Below are 23230 nucleotides of genomic sequence, written 5' to 3'. Positions count from 1 at the left end.
TCTGTCAGTAGCTCTCACACACACACACACACACTGCCATGATGTGTATGGATAAAAAGCCAGTCTAGAAACTCACAGCACTGGCACAAACATTCTACAGATTCTGCTCTTCTGCTGCAGAACAGGTTTTTACATTACACCACATTGCATTTATCTGCTGCCCTTATTCACAGTGGCTCACATGTTCAGCAAAAATGTTCAGCCAATCAAAAATTGGTTAAAAACTGGACATATCTGAAGCCCTTCAGACCAAAATCATTCTTCTTACAATCCTAAACATGAACCAGATCTCTCGGCCACTATATTGATCCCACCGAGCACCTACAAAAGTCACCGTGTCTGTCGAGATTTTGAATTCTGCAGAGTTTGCATGTCAGGATTCCACGCTGATGTGCGGTTGTGGGTCCCGTCCTCGGAAGGGACTCATTTGGCATCCACTGTTAAACACCGTGTGACAAGAAAGAAATTCGCTTTCTGGACCCGTGTGTACAGGAAGGGTTTGCATTGTTAATTAACACTCACAGTAGGCAGCCATATTTAATCTCCCATGGAAGCTACAAATTAATACAATGCATCTCAATAATCGCCTTTAAAAAAAAAAAAAAAAAAAGCCTAATTCCAGAAATAGTTGGGACAGCATGGAAAATGTAAAAAAAAAAAAAAACATATTTCATGTGGAGGATGTAGGCTTTCAGTTAAAAAAAAAATAATAATAATAATAATATTCACACAACCGTACATGAGCTTTATGCAAAAAAATACTCAACCTGGTTCATTTGGATCATTTTAGCCCAGTTCCACAAATACATGGCTGGGTTCTTCTCGTGATGGTGATGCTGTTATTATCTTGCTCCGCTGGCCAACGTCGATAGAGTATATATAGTTCAGGGTGGGGGTGCTGACCTGAGATCAGTTCGCCTGCTGACAAGTGTGAATGCAGTTCAGATCGGTGCTCCTACATTTTCTACGATTCTGAGAAACGTTGCAGAGATCCGAAGATCTGCTTGTCCCCTTGAGGTCAGATACGTATCACGTCTCCTCTGGTCAAGACGAGGAGTGACCTTTCCAGAGATCTTCCCCATCCAACCACAACCAGGCCGGCAGCTCATCAATAACAACTTAACTAGACGGCAGGAGAGCGCACTCAACACCGTTTCTTCACGCAGGAGGGCCACTGTTACTCAGGACGTACCTAGACGAGGTGGGGGTCTTCTGTCTGGAAACACATCTTCTTCAAAAGCCCAATGATCCCCGTGAGCCTTAATTGCTTCTCGGAGCTTATGGTGCATTAGTGCCCGGCCCTTATCTTTACAGCCAGACCGGGCCATGACAGAAAGGCTGAGAGTGGTTCTCGCGCCAGAACTCCCAGTGGGAGCGGGCCAGGTGCGAAAGGCAATTTCATTCCTTGGCGGAAAATCCAGCTGATGTGGTGGTCAGACACGAGCACCAGCGCTCCATCAAGGGCAGTCCGTCATTAAAATGGCCACCGATGTCCGGGCACAGAGGCAAAGCGGCTTACGCGCGCGCCCCGCCCCGGAAATTAATTTAATAACTGCGGCAGGACACAGAGAATCAGTGGGCCTGGCTCATCTCCACTGTTTGGAGGAAGACCAGCCGAAGGCCTCTGCTATGACATGTTACACCGTTCACATGAGGATTATCTCCATGGCTGATACCTTATACTCTTGGTCCATTTAATGCATGTGAGACCAAAGTTGCATTATGGGTAGGTTATTCCGACATCGGGAGTTTTGATGCTGATGCTTTGTGGAAGGCAGCGATGAGGGGGGGCCCTCAAGGATCAGACTCTCAACGTTAAAAGGAGGAGGGAGGGAGCGAACGAGGACAAAAGACGGAGAGGAAGGAAAGAAAAGAGAGGGAGGAAAAAGAAAAAAAAAAAAGCACTTCATCCTATTCACGTGGATCTTAACCCGGGGAGAGCCGAGCCAACCGGCCAGCGTTTACATAAGCGCCCGAGATGGCCAAGCCCTCCCCTGCCACGGCTCAGCACTCGGCGGAACTTCAAGGCGACAGGGAACGCCGAAATCTGGCCAGGATCGCCGATAAAGTGCGTCACTGAAAACCAGCGCCCGAGTTCCACCCGTCCCACACATAATCCATAACCATCCTTGCTCGTCACACAATGTTGTAGAACGTCTCAGGTCGCCAGCGCGCCTTGTTCAAAGTTCGGGCGAAATCTGATCTGAAATGCCCCGGCCATCTGCCGCCATTTCCGCTCAACTGTTGATACCTGCCGAGAGGACAATTCTGATGAGCGATAATCCGTCCACCAAGGGGCACATAAAAGCGTGCGAGACCGCGGCGGAAGGCGCTAGAAAAGCAAAACACAGGACAGCACGCTGTTCACATGAGATGAGCGATTTTATTTGAATATTTGAAAATCAGTAATGTCCTTTCATCTATCAGCAAACTGTGAGCACTCATGAAATTCACCTAGACCCGTTCATTAAATAAGCGAAGGCATTCCTTCTACTCCTGGTTGGAGATGGCGGCCCAAACGGTTGTGGGTGTGGCCTGTCCCTCCCTCAGTGTCCCTGCAAAGACAGATCGGCGTCATCAGACTCGCTATTAAGGCGAAAGAATAACGAACAACTCGTCAGGCCGCGGACGCCACACGGAGCGGCGGTGGCTGATGAGGGCGTGGCTCCTGTCAGGATGACATTGATTCCCCTGTGAGTGAGCGGTCCATTTGATCTCCTTAGATCTCCACACATCTAAGGAGGGTCTGAAGGATGTAATTGATTTAAAGCTTAATAATAAAAAAAAAAAGGTGATGTGATAACATTTTTCATTTCTCTGTAGATATGCAGTAGAGTAAAGCCGAAATCTAATCTATTAATTGGAAAAAATAAAAATAAAATCGGAAGTCCTTTAATGCCGAGCGTTGGGCTGAACCTTGGCAGAAACTCAACTCTCCAGATGCCCCGACAAATGGGTCTCTGTGGGAGGCGTGCACAACTAACACGAGCATATGGGGGCTGGCGGGGAACGCGGCATCGTGCTCGCTCAGCGGCTCTCGTGGCGGTCCGATGAGGGGGGGGTCTGAGCCCTCCTCGTGTCATCACAGCCGACGGATGGAGGCTCCGTCGGTCCAGAAATATCCCACCGTCCACCGGGGGGGGGGTTAAAAGCGGCGCCGAGCGGAGATCCTCGGCATGTTAACAGAGCAGAGCTGAGGTGGGGAGGGGAGGGTACACTGTCCTAAACGATGATCTGCAGGATGGTGCACGGTGGAGCTCGTCCTTCATCTCTGTCGGTTACCGTCGGTTAGCTCCTACCAAATTAGTCAACTTCACAAGAAGCAATTTGTTAAAGGACTTTATGTAGAAAAAAAAAAACACTGAGGGACTGAATAGTGCAGAGGGAGGAGGATTTTTTTTTTTTTTTTTGTCATGATTAGAACACACATACACACAAGGCTTCTCTGCATAATAAAACCTTCTCTTCCTGTGGCATACGTGGACCTGCTCGCTTTGTCTTTACTTGGCGTTGTAGGTGGTGAAGCGCTGGTTCAGGGGGTTCTCGGTGGACTTCGCCCACTCTTTCTTCAGCAGCTGTTTGAGCTGAGAGAGGCGCATGTTGGGGTTCTCATCCTTGAGGCGGGGCATGTTCACCTCCTCGAACGTGGAGTATGCGGCTTTCATCCGCCGCTCTGGATGGCGGTCCAGGTCTTCCTTTGTGCTGAAAAGAAAAGAAAAGAAAAGAAAAACACTTAAAACCCTGTTTAAGGTGGGGGTTGATTTAAATGATTAATAAAAAACCACCAGAACCATAATTTTGTACCGTTTCTTGGAAAATATTCAAATAACCGTAAAATGAACATCCACCATCTCATTCCCAGGTTGGGAGTCTTTTTCCATGTGGACGATTGGCTGGGAAGTACCTGAGAACAGCTATGGCGTCCTCAATGGTCCTGGCCTCCACTGATCCCTCTTCCGGAACGATCCGGTTCACATTTTCCTCCAGGGGGGTCTCCAGATGACTCTTCTCTGTGCGGAGTTATACATAAATAAAACATCAGATGAATGTGAAACTCGCAAGTCACCTTATTCCCATTCCATGTACATCTGATCCGTTGGCTTCGTGTTTGAAGAACGTCAGTCGACAGCTGGCACGCTTCCAGTGCTTTTATTGACGCCTATAAAAACTGATCAATCCAGTTCACTGCCTCTATTGATCGGTTTGAAATCCAGCTGACAAACATTAATATTTCAAATTAATTTAAAGAGCAGGTCAGTTTGTAATTAAAACACGTTCTACAGAGATTTTTAAAGTAAAAATGACTCCCTGTTCCAGTGGTGACTGTGAAATGTCACTGGCTGCTGACTGAGTCAAAAAAACAAAGGAAAAAAACGGAGGCATCAACCTTCAGGTAGAGAAACATGGCAGAGCCGAAGAAGGGATGACCCCTGACCTTTTTCTTTCATCTCTTCTGGCTTCTGCTCCTGCTCTAGTCGCAGGGTCTCCTCGATCTGCGCCCGCGTGACCTTCCTGCCCAGGGCCTCCTTGCTGGTCTTCCCCTTCATCTTGGAATCCTCCTCGTCCAGGAGCCTCTGGGTTTCCTTCTTCCTCTCCAGGAGCTCCAGCCGCTTCTTCTCCTTGTCATCCTGTACCCGGGTGCAATAATCCAGAGACCACAACAATACAGAAGAATAAATGTGGGTGGACGTGTTCACTGTGAGCCTTGTTATGCACGTACCGCAGTTGTGTGACATACTTCTGGCCCACATACCGGTCATATTTTATCATACATCGTCTCTCAGCCTCAAGTAGATCGTTGGAGACGTATGGGAACGGCAGATAGAACACCGCGAAACCCCGGCCGTGGATTTACATGCAAGTGAACTCATTTAGACGACAGAGTGGATTTCCGTGAGTCAGACAGGTTCTATAAAAAGCAGCGAACGATGCTGAAGATCGTGCCGGCGGAGGAAGACATAATAAGATTACTGTAAAGTGTCGGAGTGGAGACAGAAATTCAGGTCAGCGTATCGCTCAGACACCAGCCCTGCCTCCTGGGCTCACGTCTCTGTTGTGAACATTTACATTTACGGCATTTACCAGACGCCCTTATCCAGAGCGACTTACAGTCAGTAGTTACAGGGACAGTCCCCCCCTGGAGACACTCAGGGTTAAGTGTCTTGCTCAGGGACACAATGGTAGTAAGTGGGGTTCGAACCTGGGTCTTCTGGTTCATCGGCGAGTGTGTTACCCACTAGGCTACTACCACCCAGAGTGGTCAGATGAATTGCAAAGGCCCCATGAAAATGAAGCCCTGCCACAGTAGGACCTTCTGAGAACATTTCAGTGATCCTCTCATTAACACAAGTGAGAGTGTTGAAGAGCACAAGGCTGGAGATGATTCTGTCATGCTGGTTGAGTTAGAATAGCAGACTGGAGGCCTTAAAAGGAGGGTGATGCTGAAATCGTTCTTCTTCCTCTGTTAACCATGGTTACCTGCATTGTCTTCATTGTGTTGCATAAAAAGTTCTTCACAGGCGAGGATATCGCTGCTCCTAAGATCAACCTGAATCATCAAAAACTTCAAGGAAAGAAGTTCAAGTGTTGTGAAGAAGGATTCAGTCCAGCAAGCACCCGGACCGTCTCCTAAAGATGATTCAGCTGCCGGATCGGGGCGCCACCAGTGCAGAGCTTGGTCAGGAACAGCAGCAGGCAGGTGTGAGGGTATCTACACGCACAGTGAGGAGAAGACTTCTGGAGGATGGCCTGGTGTCAAGAAGGGCAGCAAAGAAGCTGCTTCTCTCCAAGAAAAACATCAAGGACAGACTGATATTCGGCAAAAAGTCCAGGGATTGGACTGCTGAGGTAAAAGTCCAAGATGGTGGACCTGCCTAAAACACAGCCATGAATAAAGAATGGTACCAAAACTTCCTCCGACGGCAGCTTCTCCCAACCGCCAAAGAACAGTTTGGTGACGAACGATGCCTTTTCCAGCATGATGGAGCGCCTGCTATAAGGCCAAAGTGAGAACTAAGTGACTCGAGGAACAAAACATAAAAATTTTGGGTCCGTGGCCAGGAAACTTAATTCAATTGAGAACTTGTGGTCAATCCTCAAGAGGCGTGTGGATGTAATTGATGTAATTGTCAATAAAAGCCTTTGAAAGTAAGAAAATGCTTGTAATTATACTTCAACAGACACTGCATAATTAACAGAATGGGTGGCAGTGCCACGTCCGTTGGGGTCATGTGACCGCGTGGAGCGGGTGTGATTTAGCGTTTTTGCCACGGCCGGCCTGGCAGAGGGCGGCGAGAGCGCTGCGCCCAGCTCGGCTGGCCCAGTTGTGGCTCCGCAACGCCTCAATTATGCATGCAAGCGAGAGGAAGAGAACCCAAGCAGGGCAGGGGGCAGAGCGGGGAAACGGATAGGGGACGCAAGTGGGACCCCGGGGCAGGGAGAGACGCCACGCCCCGCCACTATCAGCTGGCAGGGCCAACACTCCAGATTTCTGATTATTAATCACGCGACCTGGCAAACTGACATGGCCGTTGGGATCGTGTTGCCATGTGCATTTCCTCCCTCTGCCTTTTTAAGGTGGGGATGAAACTTCATTTCCTGCGAAACCTTAAACCCGCAGGGCGCCATCAATGTGACGTTTCTCCCAATCACAGCGTGACAACGTGTCTCATGAATTCCAATGTAATCGAATACACACACAAAAAAAAAAAGCAGCGCCGAGCGGAATGCCAGCTGGCTGGGCAACAGGAAATGAAGGAGCTGGCAGCAACATGGTTATCAAGACTCAGGACTGCCTCCTCCAGCGAGACGAACAAGGCCCGGAGCAGTGGCGTCCACAGCGGACATTACACACGCGTACATCAATATAGGTCGTCCGTTTCATACGGTTCCAAATCTGGACGCTCCTGCACGTTTTACATTATAGAATAAAACCGAAGAAGCAGGACTGTGACATGGAACACGTGAGGTTATGTAATAAACAAAAAACGTTGAAGATTTGCGTCTCTCCAAAAAAAAAAAACTGATTCATCAAACATACTTCACTTTCTCCGGCTACTGAGGCCATTTATGACTTTTACGGTTCTGAATATATTCTGATGGTATATCCTCGTAGAAAACTGTCCTGCACCGCATCGACTGTGGCAGAATCCAATTTTTACATTTTACATTTACGGCATTTATCAGACTCCCTTATCCAGAGCAACTTACAATCAGTAGTTACATGGACAGCCCCCCTGGAGACACTCAGGGTTAAGTGTCCTGCTCAGGGACACAATGGTAGTAAGTGGGGTTTGAACCTGGGTCTTCTTGTTCTTAGGCGAGTGTGTTACCCACTAGGCTACCACCACAACCCTGCTGTGAATCAGCCGATTCTCTGCGGGTGCCCATCATTATCCCACCAACTGGGACCTTGACTGTCCACTGAACACCTTGGGTTTTAAAAGCGAAACAAAAAGAGACACAAAACATTCAAAAATCAATACATGATAAGAGCATAATGGAAAATCCCGGCCTTTCCGGCAATCAGGCACTATCTTCCATTTCTTAATGATGGACCTCGGTCACTAATGTGCAAAGTTTGGAGACGGGAACAACACTGCTGATGCTGTTCCATTACCAAACGGAACTTATCGGCCTTCGCTCTCTGCGGTTCCGTTTCCTAGAAAAGGAATTCCGAATTAAACAAAATCGGCAACTGCTTCCAAAGTAAAGGACCAACGAACAGTTCTTCAGCTCGCTTAACTAATTTAACTGCTTAATATTCCGCATGTTGTTCGAGTGCGAGGCACGGGGCCACAACCTTGGAGGACGATGACTAAACACTATTTTCGCATGAATAACCGCAGCGCGCCTCTCTCCTGAGAGGCTGCCGTGTGCTGCCACCTTGAGGTCACATATGTGAACTGTCAACTAGTTGTAATTTAGAGGTCCCGTGACGTGAAAATGTGACTAGGTGAGATTATTTGACATTGATGCGAGTTCACCGAGCCTGTCCATGGTCCTGCAGTGGCTAGAAATAGAATTAGGGGACACTACGACCGATATAAAAGCAAAAAAATAATGATTCATGTCAGGGGGCTTTTGGGCATTCATTGCCTTGAAATAAAAATGTAGAGGGTTATCAGAGGTGGGATGTCTGCATAACCACAGCGAATCAGGATTCTCACATTTAGCCACGTGGCCCAATGCATCGGCAAGGCGGCATATTGGGTGGGGTCCTGCTTTATTGCCGCATCGTAACAGAGGAACGTTAACTGACAGAAAGCGCCTCTTTAAATCCTGAATAGACAGGCGCTCTCGGGGCGAGGTCCTGCTACACCCAGCCACTCTGCAAGTTCCCGGAGGAACCCGGGCAGACATCGGCCGCCTGAGTCAGCAGCTCAGCACGTCCAGCGGTGTTTAGGGCATGCCACCGAAACGAAAAATGACATGTTCATGTAATAAACAAGGCAGCAAACCAGCCGACCTGCCACCTCAGCATGATGGAAATGTAAGGAAATCAGCACCAGCGCCAAGCGTCTTCGAAACAACCTACAGTGGCACCTTGTGTCCAAAAATAAAACATCTGTTTAAAACATCTGATCGGTTTGAATAGAAATTATTTCGTGCATATTAATAAGATGTCATGGTAACGATTGATGCACCAGATGCTCAATTTATTACTTTATTTAATCAGTGTAACCGTCTCCAGCTCTACTAAGGTCATTTCTATTCATCAGTCAAGTGACGCACGTTGCATTAGTGACCACGGCATCCTTCCACGGGAACTCAAGATAACGTCCCTCTCGACATGCATGCAGATATTCCATTCATTAACAGCCGTTTCCAGCCACCGGAGTTCTGAGTGGCAGGTCCGACACACAATCCGTCTGATTTGTTGGGGAATGAGGTCGGGACCGATTTGTCAGCCGACAGAAGATCGTACCAAGTTTCGAGACTTCTGTTCTGCGTCTTCTAATTGTCCGGCTGTTAAAATATACATGGCATTAGTGGCACACGTCTCCCCCTTCTATTCTAAATGTGCAGCGACGGTGGTGTGGCGAGCAAAGAAGATGGACAGCTCTAGCGGAAACGTGTCCAAGCCAGGTCACAACAGAGATGAATTACATAATATCTCATGTTTTACATAAATAACGGGATATTATCATCATCATTATTATTACTTTCACCATTAAAACATCACCACTCCCACTTACACTCAAACATTTGGGGCCATTTAAAAATATCCTCAGTTTTAATAGAAAACTATTTGGAATGAATGAAAACTCCAATACAGACGTTGTTCATGTTGTCAGTCACTCTGCTGGCTGGAAATGTCTGTTCTCACTGTTGATTATTAGAAAATTTCAGATGAAAACAGCAACACTGATTATTTTGTATTAATATATTAATAATAATTATAAAAAAAGTCAAAACAAAAACATTTCTAAATCACTCTGATCCAGTCCCACAATGAGATTTCCCCGGACGCACCATTTCGGTGTCTGTAGCTTTAAATGCTAATGAGGAGGAGAGAGGCGGGACGAGGAGGAGAGTGGCCTATAGAAATTGAACGGGCATTCGCGGAAATTATGTCATCAACACCATCCACCAACCACAATGTTTGTGGAAGTCATGTTGGCGTTTTTTCCAGAAAAAAAAAAAATGAACCCGCTGGTTCTTAAGAGTCTCGCGTGACGGAACTAAAAAAAAAAAATACATTCGTGCTCATTTCTACATCCAATCACTGAGCAACTGCAATGCTTCACACTTTGGAAGCCATGACAGTTGGTGGAGATACTGTTTTAGGGGAGGGGCGGGAAATTCTCTGGCCCAAAAAGGTATGAGAAACAGGAGGTAACCTTTCCCCTTATGACATCAAATTTCAGATCTGACTGTCTGAGCTGCCGCTCTCTGAACGGTAAAGCAGAATGACCAAAACACACTTTACACCTATCACCATTTCCAGCCACTGCAGGACCATAGACAGGCTCAGGGAACTCGTATTAATGTTAAATCATCTCACAAAGTCACATTTTCATGATAGGGGACCTCTGGGCCTGTTTTCTCTGGAAAACATCTGTTCCGGTGCTGCTGCGGAACATCCAATACATCCACCTGAGCCCGCTTCTATGTGGACAGAAAGGAAGAGAAGTTTATCTGGACAGCGGTGCGCACTCACCCGACGCTGTTCTTTTTTCATCACATGCTTGTCGTTATCCTCCCACAGCGCGTCCTCGACCTCCTTCTGCTTGCGCGCATCTGCCACCGCCTTGGCCTCTGCCTTGCGGGCCCTCGCTGCGGCAGACTTGGAATTCTCGCCCTGAAACTTCTTCGGCATTCCCGAGGCTGCCCTAGAGCTGGGAGAAACCAGTGGAAGGTCACGTCACCACTGACAATCTTCAGTTGAGCACCAACTTCCTGCAGCATCCAATCAGTATTTACATTGCACAATTTAACCAATTACAGTACAGGCCAAAATTTTGGACACCTTCTCATGCAGTGTGTTTTCTTTATTTTCATGACCATTTACGTTGGTAGATTCTCACTGAAGGCATCAAAACTATGAATGAACACATGTGGAGTTCTGTACTTGGCCTCCACAGTCACCGTACCTGACCCCAGTCGAGATGGTTTGGGGTGAGCTGGACCAACAAGTGCTAAACACCTGTGTATTTTGAAGAAACTAGAATATTAAACATGTTTTCAGTTATTTCACCTTTTTTGTTAAGTACATAACTCCACATGTGTTCATTCATAGTTTTGGTGCCTTCAGTGAGAATCTACCAACGTAAATGGTCATGAAAATAAAGAAAACACGTTGAATGAGTATGTGTGTCCAAACTTTAAATACATTTAAAAACTTTAAATGGCCTGTATTGTATGTGGACTGAAGTGCTTCACAGTATTAAGAATAAAAAATAAAGACAAACACAGACTTTAAAAGTAACTGTTGAACACATTAAAACTAAAAAAAAGAAAAGAATAGCTCATTAAAAACCTAGTAAAAATTTTATAAAATAAATTAAACCGGTATGATGCATTAAGGTGCCAAATACCACCCGAAATATGTAGGTCTTAAATTCAGATTTAAATAGAGACAGATCCAGGTTCTGACCAGAACATCAGAAAAGCCCCACACAGAGTGACCCGAGCGGCATCTCCGCAGGACATTTACACCGGGACACACGTCCCACCTTCCGAAGCATCACATCACCGGACTGGGAGGGACGTGATTATGCGTCCTCTGCTTTTAACCCATAACCTTTGGTGACAGTTGGCAGCCATGACAGGCGCCCGGGGAGCAGTGTGTGGGGACTGTACCTTCATCAAGGGGACCCCGGTGGCACCATGGCAGTTCGGAGTTCGAAACATCAACATACCGATTACGGGTCTGCCACGCAGGGCCACCTCGTATTATTCTACCTCCATATCCGATATCCAGTCGGGCATTTATAGTTCATATCGAACAGATCTTGCTTCTTGTTTTTTTTTTTTTACTTGCACTTGAATACATTTAAATTGCACATTCCAATCCGATATGAGCGGTAATAAAATGATTAAGAGAGTAGCTATCGGCAGCTAACCCATTTGACTAGCCTTTCACATCTTTCGATGGTTTATTTCATCTTTCGCCGGCGCTTCACGGTTCCTCACCTCAGTTCCTGTCAAACGGAGCTAAACCAGCCTGTGTGTTTACGGCCCTTCATTCCAAAGGCCACTTTTAATGACGTCACACGCACGCCGGGCGCCCCGTGATGACGTACTTGAAAGGCGCGTTCGGAGGACAAAATTAAAGGCTTGTGGGGATTCGGGGATGTAGATGGGAATGTTTTTTTTTTTTTTCCAGTATATTTCTATTAATTATCAAGGATAATGTAACGAATGTTAAGTGAGACGACGTTTCTTGATCAGTTTCATTTACGTGCAAAAAAGTGGATCGATACTATTTTTCACACGAATACTAAAACTTTACAGTTTTTCCCCGTTTATCGTTTGTGGGAAACGAATTTCCAGAATTGTCCCCCATGTGTCGACGCGACGCGCTTGCGTTGTTGTGACGTCACGTCCTGCTGCGCGGCATCATGGAGTCCGGTCGGGAAGCGCCAGAGCTGGACGCGGCCGACGCGGGCGGCCAGTCGGCCTCCCACAGCAAGCGCACCAAGGAGCTGGAGAACGCGGTCCTGCACAGCGGCCTGCGCTCCGGCCGCGCCGACGCGGAGCCGCCGGCCGCCGGCGAGGCCGCCCGGAGCCTGACGGACCGCCTCAACCAGCGGCTGCTGGCGTCCTTCCTGGACAAGCTCAACCAGAGCGACCCGACGCTCCCGGGCATCCGGCGGCCGGACTGCGCGGCCGAGGACGACTCCAACCGGGCCGAGGACGACTGGTGAACTCGGCCCGACACGGAAACACGACCGAGCAGCAGCAACGTGACGAAAAACCAGCGTGCACGATGTACTGTAATAATGATGGCTGCAGTGTGTTCTACCAGGAACCAGGCCCAAAGAAGCTCCACTTTTCCTACCAAGCATGCACCATGAGATCAATACGTTGAAAAGTAATAAACGCACACGCACGCCGGGACTGTGATCATGCTGGTGGTTTTATTCGTGTGGTGAAGTTGTATTTTTATTCGTTATACAGCACTGTGGAGGTTTTTCAAACTCCGGCGATCTAAGAAGCGATTCGTCCAGATTTAAAAAGTGAAAGGGGCAGTATTGTAGATCGGTAGAGATAGTAGACCAACTTGTACATTTACAGCATTTTACCAGACGCCCTTATCCAGAGCGACTTACAACCAGTAGTTACAGGGACAGTCCCCCCCTGGGGACACTCCGGGTTAAGTGTCCTGCTCAGGGACACGATGGTAGTAAGTGGGGTTGGAACCTGGGTCTTCTGGTTCATAGTTAGGTTACTACCAACTTGTAACTTTCTTGTAGTCCGATATGTGCGAGGAGAAACTACAACAGAGTGAAATCACGTTGTAAGGCGCTCTGGATAAGGGCGTCGGCCAAATTCCATATATGTAGATCTAGAACAACGTTGTCTTGCAGCTCAGAGTCTCGCGTCTCTGCTTTAGGTGAATCCGTGCTTGGCATCGAGCGGGTTTTCGTGGGTTTGTACGTTACTGTATAGAATTTAAAGGTGCATTGTTAGGCCACGGGGTTTAACAGGCCGTCCTGCAGTTCTTCAGCTGCTGTTGCTCCGGCTCTCGCCTTACGGCGCGCGGCGAATGGCCTTCGGCAGCCGGCTTCGCCATGGCGTTGAGGGGCGTGGCTTGTGGACCTGGTGACGGCTGTTTGTCCTGTGGGGGGGGTTAAAATGGTTCCCGGTCAGCGAAATAACCCAAGCCTACCAGAAAGATTTGGACTGGAGTTTTGGTTTAGGGGGGGTTGTAATTCACAACGAGTTCAATATTTACCACAGCAGCGCCCTGGTCCCACCACAGAAGGCCCACCGCAATCGTGTCCCGCTTGGTTGGTCCTGACATTCAAACAGAAACACTGAGATGATAAAATCAATACAAAAGGCCTCGGTTAGGGCGTTTCAGTAGGATTTAAGCCTAATTTTATTTTTTTTTATTTTTAATTTTTTTTTTTTTGTCTTTATTTTCGAACCAGCAACCTTCCAGTTCCGAGTACACTTCCTTACCCGCTAGGCCTGCACGTTGTCTGCACGATCTTCAAAATTTGCATGGACTACAATGTTTTTCTCTGTGGGGCAGTGGTGGCCCTAGCAGGTGAGGAAACGGACCCGTAAACGGAAGGTTGCCGGTTAGAATCCTGATCAGCCGAGGTGCCACAGAGCAAACTACCGTCTCCACACTCGGGTTAAATGCAGAGTCCACGTTTCGCTGTGTGCACTGGATGCTGTGATGTGTCACACGTGACAACCAATCACTTTCACTATTCATGGGGTCACCGGGCGCTTTCACACCTCAGTTCGTTCGTTCGGTCCGATTCAGAACCAAAATGGGTCAGATTTATCACCACGGGAACAACACAAGTAAATACGGGAAGCAGATCTGCTGTTGTGGGTGCAATTACTGTGCTCGCACCGCAGGAAACAAACTGCACCAAGGGGCCAAATGAAATTAGACTAAAAATTCCCTCTTCATGGGGTCTCCGATGCCAATCAAATCTACATTTACAGCATTTACCAGACGCCCTTAAAAGTGAAGTGATTGTCACTTCACAGTGAAATGTGTCCTCTGTTTTTAACCATCACCCTGAGTGAGCAGTGGGCAGCCATTACAGGCGCCCAGGGAGCAGTGTGTGGGGACGGTGCTTTGCTCAGTGGCACCTCAGTATCACCAGGGACAGTCCCCCCCTGGAGACTCTCAGGGTTAAGTATCCTGCTCAGGGACACAATGGTAGTAAGTGGGGTTTGAACCTGGGTCTTCTGGTTCATAGGCGAGTGTGTTACCCGCTAGGCTAATAGCACCAAAAGAGAATCTGTTCTCTCTCCTTTTGCTAATGGAACAACTTGCCCTGCTCCACTTGACTAGCCGAGACTACTACCACCTTTAAGAAACATTTGAAAACTCACTTGTTTAAAAAGTATTTCAGATGAGTCTAACACTAACACACACTCACAAAAAAAAATAATAATTTGTCGAGCACTTATGTTCTATTCTTGACAAGTTAGGCCTTATCAGGGCTCTTAGTTTTTGTGACCAAATGAGAATTGGTGGTGTCTTCTCCTTGTAAGTCGCTTTGGATAAAAGCGTCTTCCAAGTAAAGTAAACTTCAACTTCAGTGAAGGTCTCCAGTCAAAAAGGAATCGGCTGAAGCCCGATGGAATACTGCGGTGCCACCGTGCCATTGTCTCGCTCACCTGTAAGGTAGCTGACAGCCAGCCCGGCCAGTACAACCACAGTGGTGGATAAGGCGCCGAAGTACAGGTAGGACATGTGGTAGAAGTCCAGCACACCCCCGCTTCTGTGGACAGTGGTAACGCGACGGTATGAAGCGGCTCGTAAACGGGCGTGAACAATCGTAACGTGCGCACGCATCTCACCTGTCGTGGGCAGCGTTCAAAGGGGACCACGTGGAGGGTGCGTCCACCGCCATGCTGCCGTTGTGTGTGGAATTCACCGCAGGGCAGCCGTCGGTGTACGAAGGCAGGACGCCCATCGTCTTGGGGCTGGGGGGATGGAGGCTGGAGCCGACGCCGAGCCAGACGGAGAGGGAGAAACCCACGGCGACGCCCGCAAACGCGCCCTGAGAGGCAACGGCGTCACAAATACCTTTGTATTTAATGTTACTGTTTGTATTTAATGTTAAGCACCGTGGGTCTGAGAGTAACGCAATTTCAATTCTCTGTATGTCCTGTACATGTGGCAGAATTGACAATAAAGCTGACTTTGACTTTGACTTCGACAAACCATCAAGCCGCTCACAAAAGATCGCCGGACGTGGAACCGATAATTCTTACGGCGTTATTGGTGGCCGGAAAGAACATCCCCAGGAAGAAGGCGCCCAGGAGCGGACCGCTGACCACCCCCATGACCGTGAAGGAGCCCTGTGGAAGGGACGGACGGGGAGCGGGTTACAAGGACGCTGGAGGTGTGTAGGACAAACAATGCTAGGGCACCTGCAAGACCCCCCAGTCCAGGACGGACGAAACGGCGGCGACGGTGATGCATCCCACCCCGTACATCAGAGCTGAAAGACAAGATGCAATCCGGCGAACGTTCTGCACACGGGAGCGAGCGAAATACGGGCGTGTTTGCACACATTTGACCTACATAAAGCCTTGGAGATGAAAATGAGTTTGCTCTGTGACGTGCTGGCCAGGCGGGACTTCAGCAGGTCCTCCATCGTGACAGCAGCCATGGCGTTGATGCTGGTGGAGACTGTGCTACAAAAGACCGTTTTGATTTTTTTTAAATTGGCTCAGGTCATCGCATTGTGTTCAGTTGCAGAAAGTGACGTAAAACGCACCTCAGCGTCCCGCTGTACGCACAGGCTAGGAACAGGCCGGGGTAACCGGGGTGGTCTTGGAAGATGTCGAGGACCAGGTACGGCATGTACTGTCGCCATGAGCAGAGGAGAGCTTGGTTGGACAAGGCAAGCAGAACGAAGGCGTTCTCTTCCGCCGCGTACCTGGTCGGGCGCGGAGATGCGGCCCGTCTCCAGAGGGTCGCAGTCCGCGTACAGAGCGAACATGACGATGCCGCAGATGGCGGCGCTGGTGACAATCACGCACAGGCCCAGCTGGTTCACAAGCAAGGCCCTGAAGAGCAGGAACGAGACAAGGTCATGGAGCGTCCCGCGCTCGGCGCGCTCGGCGCGCTCGGCGTGCTCGGCGCGGTGCGCCTGGACTCACCACTGGGCCTCGCGTTTGCTCTTGCAGGAAATGTATCGCTGCACCTGGGCTTGGTTTACCGCATACATGGAAAGCCAGACCATGGTGCCTCCTACAGACAAGGTCCAGAAGGTGTAGCGTCTGCGGGGGTCTACGTCAAAGCTGAGAGAAATGGCGTCTGCCGTTAGGGGGGACAACAGGGCCGCTGCGTTCCTCGCCCATCCGTCACCATGCACTTAGGTTCTAATGTCTGAAAGTCGAGTCGCGGCAACTGGACAATCATAGATTGACAAAGTTCTGTGGATGCAGAATGAAACGTCTCTACATTAAAGAAAGTCCGGTTGCCACGACTCAACTTTCAGACAATTTCACCTGGATGACTGAGAGTCTTCACAGACTTAGGTTCTAATGCCATTTTAACCCATTCAGCATCGCATCCTTTACAGATTCTCTCCCAGGTTCCTTTTGTAGCATCACAAAAATCGCACGCATCGCATTAGGATCACTAGATCCCAACGAGATCCCAGTGTCATGTTCATTTTGACTTGATTTGAATATTCAAGTCAAATGAATATTCTGTTATGTAAGTGCTGACTGAAATATTACCTTAAAAAAAAAAAAAGTGAAAGTGAAGTGATTGTCACATGTGATACACAGCAGCACAGCACATGGTGCACACAGTGAAATTTGTCCTCTGCATTTATCCCATCACCCTGAGTGAGCAGTGGGCGGCCATGACAGGCGCCCGGGGAGCAGTGTGTGGGGACGGTGCTTTGCTCAGTGGCACCTTGGCGGATCAGGATTCGAACCGGCAACCTCCTGATTACGGGGCCACTTCCTTACCGCTAGGCCACCACTGCCCCATGTACCCCTACTGTACATGGGTGATACGCATTTGCACGAAGATCATTGTGAGCGGCGGAACGCGCTTTGAAACACGATCTTTGAAATCAGATTTTGTTTCCATTTCTAACTAACCAAGCAATGTGGGCAGTTGTAACATGCCTAAAGCGGTTAGAATTTTACAAAATGCGCTCTCTGTTTCTTTCAGTGTAATTAAGTATTTTAAATAAATCAGGACAGATTTTTTTGTGATGAGAGGACGGGGGAAAGACGACGTCTGATTTAGATCAACCACAAAAAAACAAAAAAAACAAGATGAAGCTCAATTTCACATGGTTGTAAGTTAAATTTTTAAATCTTGCTAAGCTTTTATAACAAACTATATCAGTAAAAAAATCTATCTCAGGTGACAATAAAAGGAATAATTCTATATTTATATATAGCCTAAAACAAACGGTTCTGGTTTTGAGAATGACACAAATACTTGTTTTTACAAAGTTTGCTGCTTGAGTGTTTTTAGATCTTTTTTGTCAGTTGTTTCTGTGCTGTACTGAAGTATAATTACAAGCATTTTAAGGTTTTTATTGACAATTACATCATGTTTATGAAAAGATTTGCAGCGTTGGCTATTTTTTTTCAAGACCTCTGCAAATTCACCCTGAAATGCTGTCAACTTCTGGGCCAAATCCTGACTGATAGAACCCATTCCTTCATAATCAGTGCTTGGAGTTTGCCTGAATTTGTGGGTTTTGGTTTGTCTGTCTGTCCGTCTCTTGAGGATTGCTCACAAGTTCTCCATTAGATTAAGGTCTGGGGAGTTTCCTGGCCATGGACCCAAAAATTTCAATGTTCTATTCCCCGATCCACTTAGTTCATACTTTGGATCCATCATGCTGGAAAAGGCATCATTTTTCACCAAACTGTTCTTGGACGGTTGGGAGACGTTGCTGTCGGAGGATGTTTTGGTACCATTCTTTATTCATGGCTGTGTTATTGGCCAGAATTGTGAGTGAACCCACTCCCTTGGATGAGAAGCAGCCTCCTCACATGAATGGTCTCAGCATGCTTTACTGTTGGCACGAGACAGGTAGCGATGGTAGGGTCACCTTTTCTTCTCCAGACAATCATTTGTCCAGAAGCCCCAAACAATCGGAAAGGGGTTTCATCAGAGAAAGTGGCTTTACCCCCGTCCTCAGCAGTCCAATCCCTGTACATCTTGCAGAATATCAGTCTGTCCTTGATGTTCTTCTTGCAGAAAAGTACCTTCTTTGCTGCCCTTCTTGGCAGTGGTGTAATCAGAAGGTTGCCGGTTTGAATCCCAATCCTCCAAGGTGCCACTGAGGTGCCACCGAGCAAAGCACCGTCCCCACACACTGCTCCCCGGGCGCCTTTCATGGCTGCCCACTGGTCACCAAGGGTGATGGTTTAAAGCAGAGGACACATTTCACCGTGCCACCGTGTGCTGTGCTGCGGTGTTTCACAATGACAATCACAATCACTTCACTTCTTGACACCAGGTCATCGTCCAAAAGTCTTCTCCTCACTGTAGGTGCAGATGCACTCACACCTGCCTGCTGTTCGTTTTCATGGCAAAGAGGGACTTTGCAATTCATCTGATCCTTCTTCATAACATTCTGGAATATGTGCAAATTGGCATAATAAAAACAGAAAACTTTGTGCAAAACGGTATTTGTGTCGTTCTCAAATCCTTTGGCCAGAACTGTACTTAAACATGATTTAAATAATTGAAATTCTTGTTATGTATTGATGTTTAGTTTTTTAACTCATTTAAATTCAGCCGTGATCCGTTGTTAGCAATCTCCAACACTCTGGCTGGTCCTCCTACTAGGACGGTGCCGTGAATGTAGGTGGCCAGGAACCCGGAGAACATGACGGCAATCTGGAATACATCTGTCCAGATCACAGCTCTCATTCCGCCCTGCAAAGGACACAATACGTAGAGACTGAAGACATGGGCGTTCTGGCCATGACAGGAAAATAATTGTTTCTATAAGACATTACATTAAACATCAGTCTGTGTAGGCTGTAGTTGTGAAATCTGGGTACGAGGGAATTTCAAATTTTATCCATTTTTTAATTCATTGTGAGCCAAGTATTCAATGTGTTTTTTTTTACAAACCTGGACAATTAACCCATTCAATGAATCATTCATTCAATTAAAATTTAAATTTAGCACTTTTATGACAAAGTGATTTTAACAGAATATAGTTCATAGGAAAAGCTGTGTTGCCAGCGTTTACCAGCGTCGTGTAGAAGGTGCATATAATGCCCGTAGAGAAGAGAGATGCCCACATGTTCAGTCCTGTCACTGAAAGACAAAGCCTTCATTCAACAACTGCCTTTTCTTTTTCTCTTTTACAGCTGGTAAATGGGTCCGTATTCAGTTCCCATTCTAGTAAACTGTCATCTCTTGACAATGAATCCATTCTCATCATGTCCTGAAGGATCCCACGCAAAGTCAACAGTCGAGAGTCGCAGGTTTGTTGGCTCAGGTCATCGTGCACGGCGCTAGAAATCAGTTTGCAGAGTATTAGAGAGACTGGTTCCTCCTACCTTGGTTGAGGATGAGGGCCGGGGCGTAGATCACGATTCCGGTGTAGAGCATCTGTAGGTGTTGAAAAGCAACGTGGATGTGATTCGTTCATCAGGCTTGAGACATATTGTAGTTCCCTCATTTCAGCAGGGTTCCTCTGTACTTAATCTCAGTGGTTTGTAACTTTAGCAAAAGTAAAGTAAAAACATTTCGAGGTGCTGCAGCATTCCTTACGGTTGCAACTAGAAACTGCAGGCTCCCCAGCAGCTGCATTCCTCTGCCGAACCTCAGCAGGAGATACTGTGACAGAAGCAGATGGTCAGGACAGGAGGAATGCTTCATACTTCCCAAACATTAAAGACATTCCGCTTCAGCGCTCACTCCCCGCCTTCTAATTCCTGTCACTTAGTTCCGGAGAGCCCGGCACCTGTGGCTGGGTCTTTGAAGGAGGACCACCGACCTGATTGGAGCTGGTGATTCCCAGGTCGTAGAAGACGGGGACGAAAAAGACGGCCGTGACCAGGCAGTTGAGACCCTGTCCGAGGCACATGTAGACGAACTTCAGGCCGTAGCGGTAGGCCTCGGACGGCACGCCCAGCACCTGCACGGCCGACATGAAGCTGGCGCAAAGGGAGAGGCCGACGGGCACGGCCGGCATGCTCCGGCTGCCCCGGAAGAACTCCTCCACGTTGTCTTGCCCCCTGCCCTTCTTCAAGGCCTGGTACAGCCCTATGGCCACGGAAACGGCCAGCATGGCCGCGAACACCGCGTAGTCCCCGAGGACGAAGCCCAGGCGCTCTGCGCTGCCATGGCGGCCACCCTGCATCATAAGCCTCTTGTGGAAGGCCTTTCGATTAACACCGGCTGATTAAGTCCCACGAAACACCCTGCAAAATTCCACAAGCTTCTGTATCCAATGCCTACCGTGCCGCAGGATTAAATGGAATTCCGCCCCGGTGGATGTATGAACGTTTACCCTCCCTTACCTGTGTCAAAGAGCGAAAACGTCCAGCATGACCTTCTCGCCCAGAGCTTCCACACAAATTCTGCTCTCCCATGAGTGGGTGCAAGAGTGTCAGTAGAAGTCAGTAGAGCGGAGGGGGGGGTGGACGAGTGAGAGAGAGAGAGAGAGAGAGAGAGAGTCTGCAACCTGAGAGAGTTTTTGTGCGGCAAAGGCAGGAATCAGGGTGGAGCGAAAATACGATGGGAATCGAACCTGCATTAATAAACTTAATTAAACACTGAAAATAAACCAACTCAGTCGATAAAAATTGGAGTTTGGAACTCACATCTTTTCCCCACTTGACCTTCTGACCACAGAAGTTCATGCAACGTCAGAAAAGTCACTGAGCCAAAACGATCACCTTGTCACCACATTTTGGTCCTTGAAGAAGCGAGAGAGGATGACGCCGGAGAGGAGGAAATCTCACTATATGTGACGGTATGTAAGATGCCATCGGACTGACTCTGATGAAGGGAAATTATGTTAAAATGCTTTTCATTGACTATAGTTCAGCATTTAACACGATAATCCCTTCTATACTCACCACCAAGCTGGAGCACCTGGGACTCAGATCATCTCTCTGTCAGTGGATCTCCAACTTCCTAACCGGGAGACCACAGGCAATAAAGATGGGCGGACATGTCTCAGCCTCCATCACCCTCAGCACTGGAGCCCCCCAGGGCTGTGTTTTGAGCCCCCTGCTGTACTCACTGTACAGCTACGACTGTGCAGCCACTACTAGCTCCACCACCATCATCAAGTGTGCTGACGACACTGTCGTGGTGGGCCTGATCTCCGACAACGACGAGACGGCCTACCTGGAGGAGGTCGGAAATCTGGTGAACTGGTGCCAGAGGAACAATCTCCACCTGAACGTCAGCAAGACAAAGGAGTTAATAGTGGACATTGGGTACCAAGCAGGAGAGGACCTGCCAGACCCCTGTCAACAGGAGCCCAGTGGAGAGAGTGGACAGCTTCCGATACCTCGGTGTTAACATCACGCAGGTCCTGTCATGGTCCTGTCACATCAACACCGTGGTGAAAAAGGCCCGGCAGCATCTTTACCACCTCAGACGCCTGAGAGACTTCAGACTGCCCTCCAAGGTGCTCAGGACCTTCTACTCCTGCACCATAGAAAGTATCCTGATGGGAAATATCTCAACCTGCTTCAGGAACAGCACAATGCAGGACAGGCGAGTCCTACAGAGGGTGGTTCGATTAGCTGAATGCATCATCTTTACCAAGCTCCCTGACCTTCAATCGACCTACAGCAAGCGGTGCTGGACCAGGGCCAGGAAGATAGTGAAGGACCTCAGCCACCCCAACAATGTACTCTTCTCTCTGCTGCGATCAGGGAAGCGCTTTCACTTTCAATCACTTCTGGACTCTATCCCCCCAGAATCTTACACAAATTTTCACTTTACTTTCACTTTACACATTTGCACAACTTCACCCTACCTGTTACACATATTTTATGTTTAAAAACATACAATTTTAATATTTGGTTGTGTTTGCAATATTTGCAATAATGAGGTCTATAGGAGTTGCAAAAGCATTTCACTGCGTATCATCCCGTATATGACTGTGTACGTGACAAATAAAAAATTGAATTTGAATTTGATGAACATTCATTAATTTTTTATCTTTATAAACATAGAGTGGCTGTGTTTGGGCTTCCATTTTTAAAATGCCTGTGTTGTGAAGATGAACTGATCACCGAAGGTCATTATGTTTCACACATTTAATTCATACTTTGGGGTATGTTTTTAGCGTTTAATTTAGAAAGAGACATGAACAAGGTCTGAGTGCAAAAATTATTTTCAGAACAGCGCCTTATCTGCCGTCCCTCCTGACTGGGCGTGGCACTGGATCCCACTACTGCAGGTACTTTCAACCAAAGTGTTCAAACAATGATGGTTTTACTAAAATATGCAGAAATAAACCAGCCCAGTATTACAACAGGCGTTCCACGGATCCTTTTTTTCCTAAATCGTACAGCCCTGAAATAAGAAGCTGAAAATATCCCTGTTGCCCACTAGTGGCTTGCTGCATTACAGGAAATGTGAGTCTGAATATGAGTCTTGGAAGGAAACGGAATATGTCAAGCAATAAGAATATATTTCTTAAGAGAAAATACAATTAATATTGTATTTTGGAAGAGCATCTGGCCCTACGTTGGAGAAATTTAGTTCACGATCCTGATGAAGGGTCTTAAATTTGATAAAAGTGGTCTTAAAAAGTCTTAAATTTGTCTTCCTTAAACCTGAAGAAACCCTGTACTACAACATATACTCACGTTTGGAGTAGCAGTAGCCTAGCTAATGAGACACTCACCTCTGAACCAGAAGACCACAAAGTCCCAGGTTCAAACCCACTTACTACCATTGTGTCCCTGAGCGAGACACTCCAGGGGGACTGTCCCTGTCAATACTGACTGTAAGACTCTCTGAATGAGGATAAATACTGTAAATGTGAATATAAATGATAACTTCAGGGGTTCTTCTCACAAAAAAAGACAGGAAGTAGTGAAAAGCCGCAAC

At 47.6% G+C, this 23230-nt stretch overlaps 2 protein-coding genes across 3 annotated transcripts; both read right to left on the bottom strand.

Annotated features, from left to right (window-relative positions):
• Window positions 1-2363: 2363 nt before the first annotated feature.
• Window positions 2364-11718, bottom strand: ccdc124 (coiled-coil domain containing 124). Of its 2 annotated transcripts, none has more exons than XM_028963082.1 (5): window positions 11638-11718; window positions 10163-10340; window positions 4436-4628; window positions 3905-4010; window positions 2364-3702 (listed from the first exon to the last, which is right to left on the bottom strand). In XM_028963082.1, exons 2-5 carry the CDS (start codon window positions 10319-10321, stop codon window positions 3501-3503), a joined length of 660 nt encoding a protein of 219 aa, XP_028818915.1. In that variant the 5' UTR covers window positions 10322-10340; window positions 11638-11718; the 3' UTR covers window positions 2364-3500. The 2 variants fall into 2 exon arrangements, with proteins under 2 accessions (XP_028818915.1, XP_028818916.1); XM_028963083.1 differs by having other exon boundaries at window positions 11568-11702.
• A 1207-nt stretch (window positions 11719-12925) lies between these two features.
• On the bottom strand, window positions 12926-20722 carry slc5a5 (solute carrier family 5 member 5). Its single transcript, XM_028961465.1, has 16 exons — window positions 20674-20722; window positions 20148-20574; window positions 19922-19987; window positions 19708-19759; window positions 19395-19462; window positions 18918-19072; window positions 16312-16452; window positions 16089-16218; window positions 15927-16015; window positions 15731-15843; window positions 15577-15647; window positions 15418-15504; window positions 15001-15203; window positions 14818-14921; window positions 13403-13464; window positions 12926-13285 (listed from the first exon to the last, which is right to left on the bottom strand). The coding sequence occupies exons 2-16, from the start codon at window positions 20514-20516 to the stop codon at window positions 13148-13150; spliced, it is 1848 nt and encodes a 615-aa protein (XP_028817298.1). The 5' UTR covers window positions 20517-20574; window positions 20674-20722; the 3' UTR covers window positions 12926-13147.
• Between the last annotated feature and the right edge of the window lie 2508 nt (window positions 20723-23230).

The sequence above is a fragment of the Denticeps clupeoides genome, chromosome 19 (genome assembly GCF_900700375.1).
Source record: "Denticeps clupeoides chromosome 19, fDenClu1.1, whole genome shotgun sequence".
NCBI lineage: Eukaryota > Metazoa > Chordata > Actinopteri > Clupeiformes > Denticipitidae > Denticeps > Denticeps clupeoides.
The sequence above is the reverse complement of the archived record's forward strand: the minus strand, read 5'-3'. Positions and strand labels throughout refer to the sequence as shown.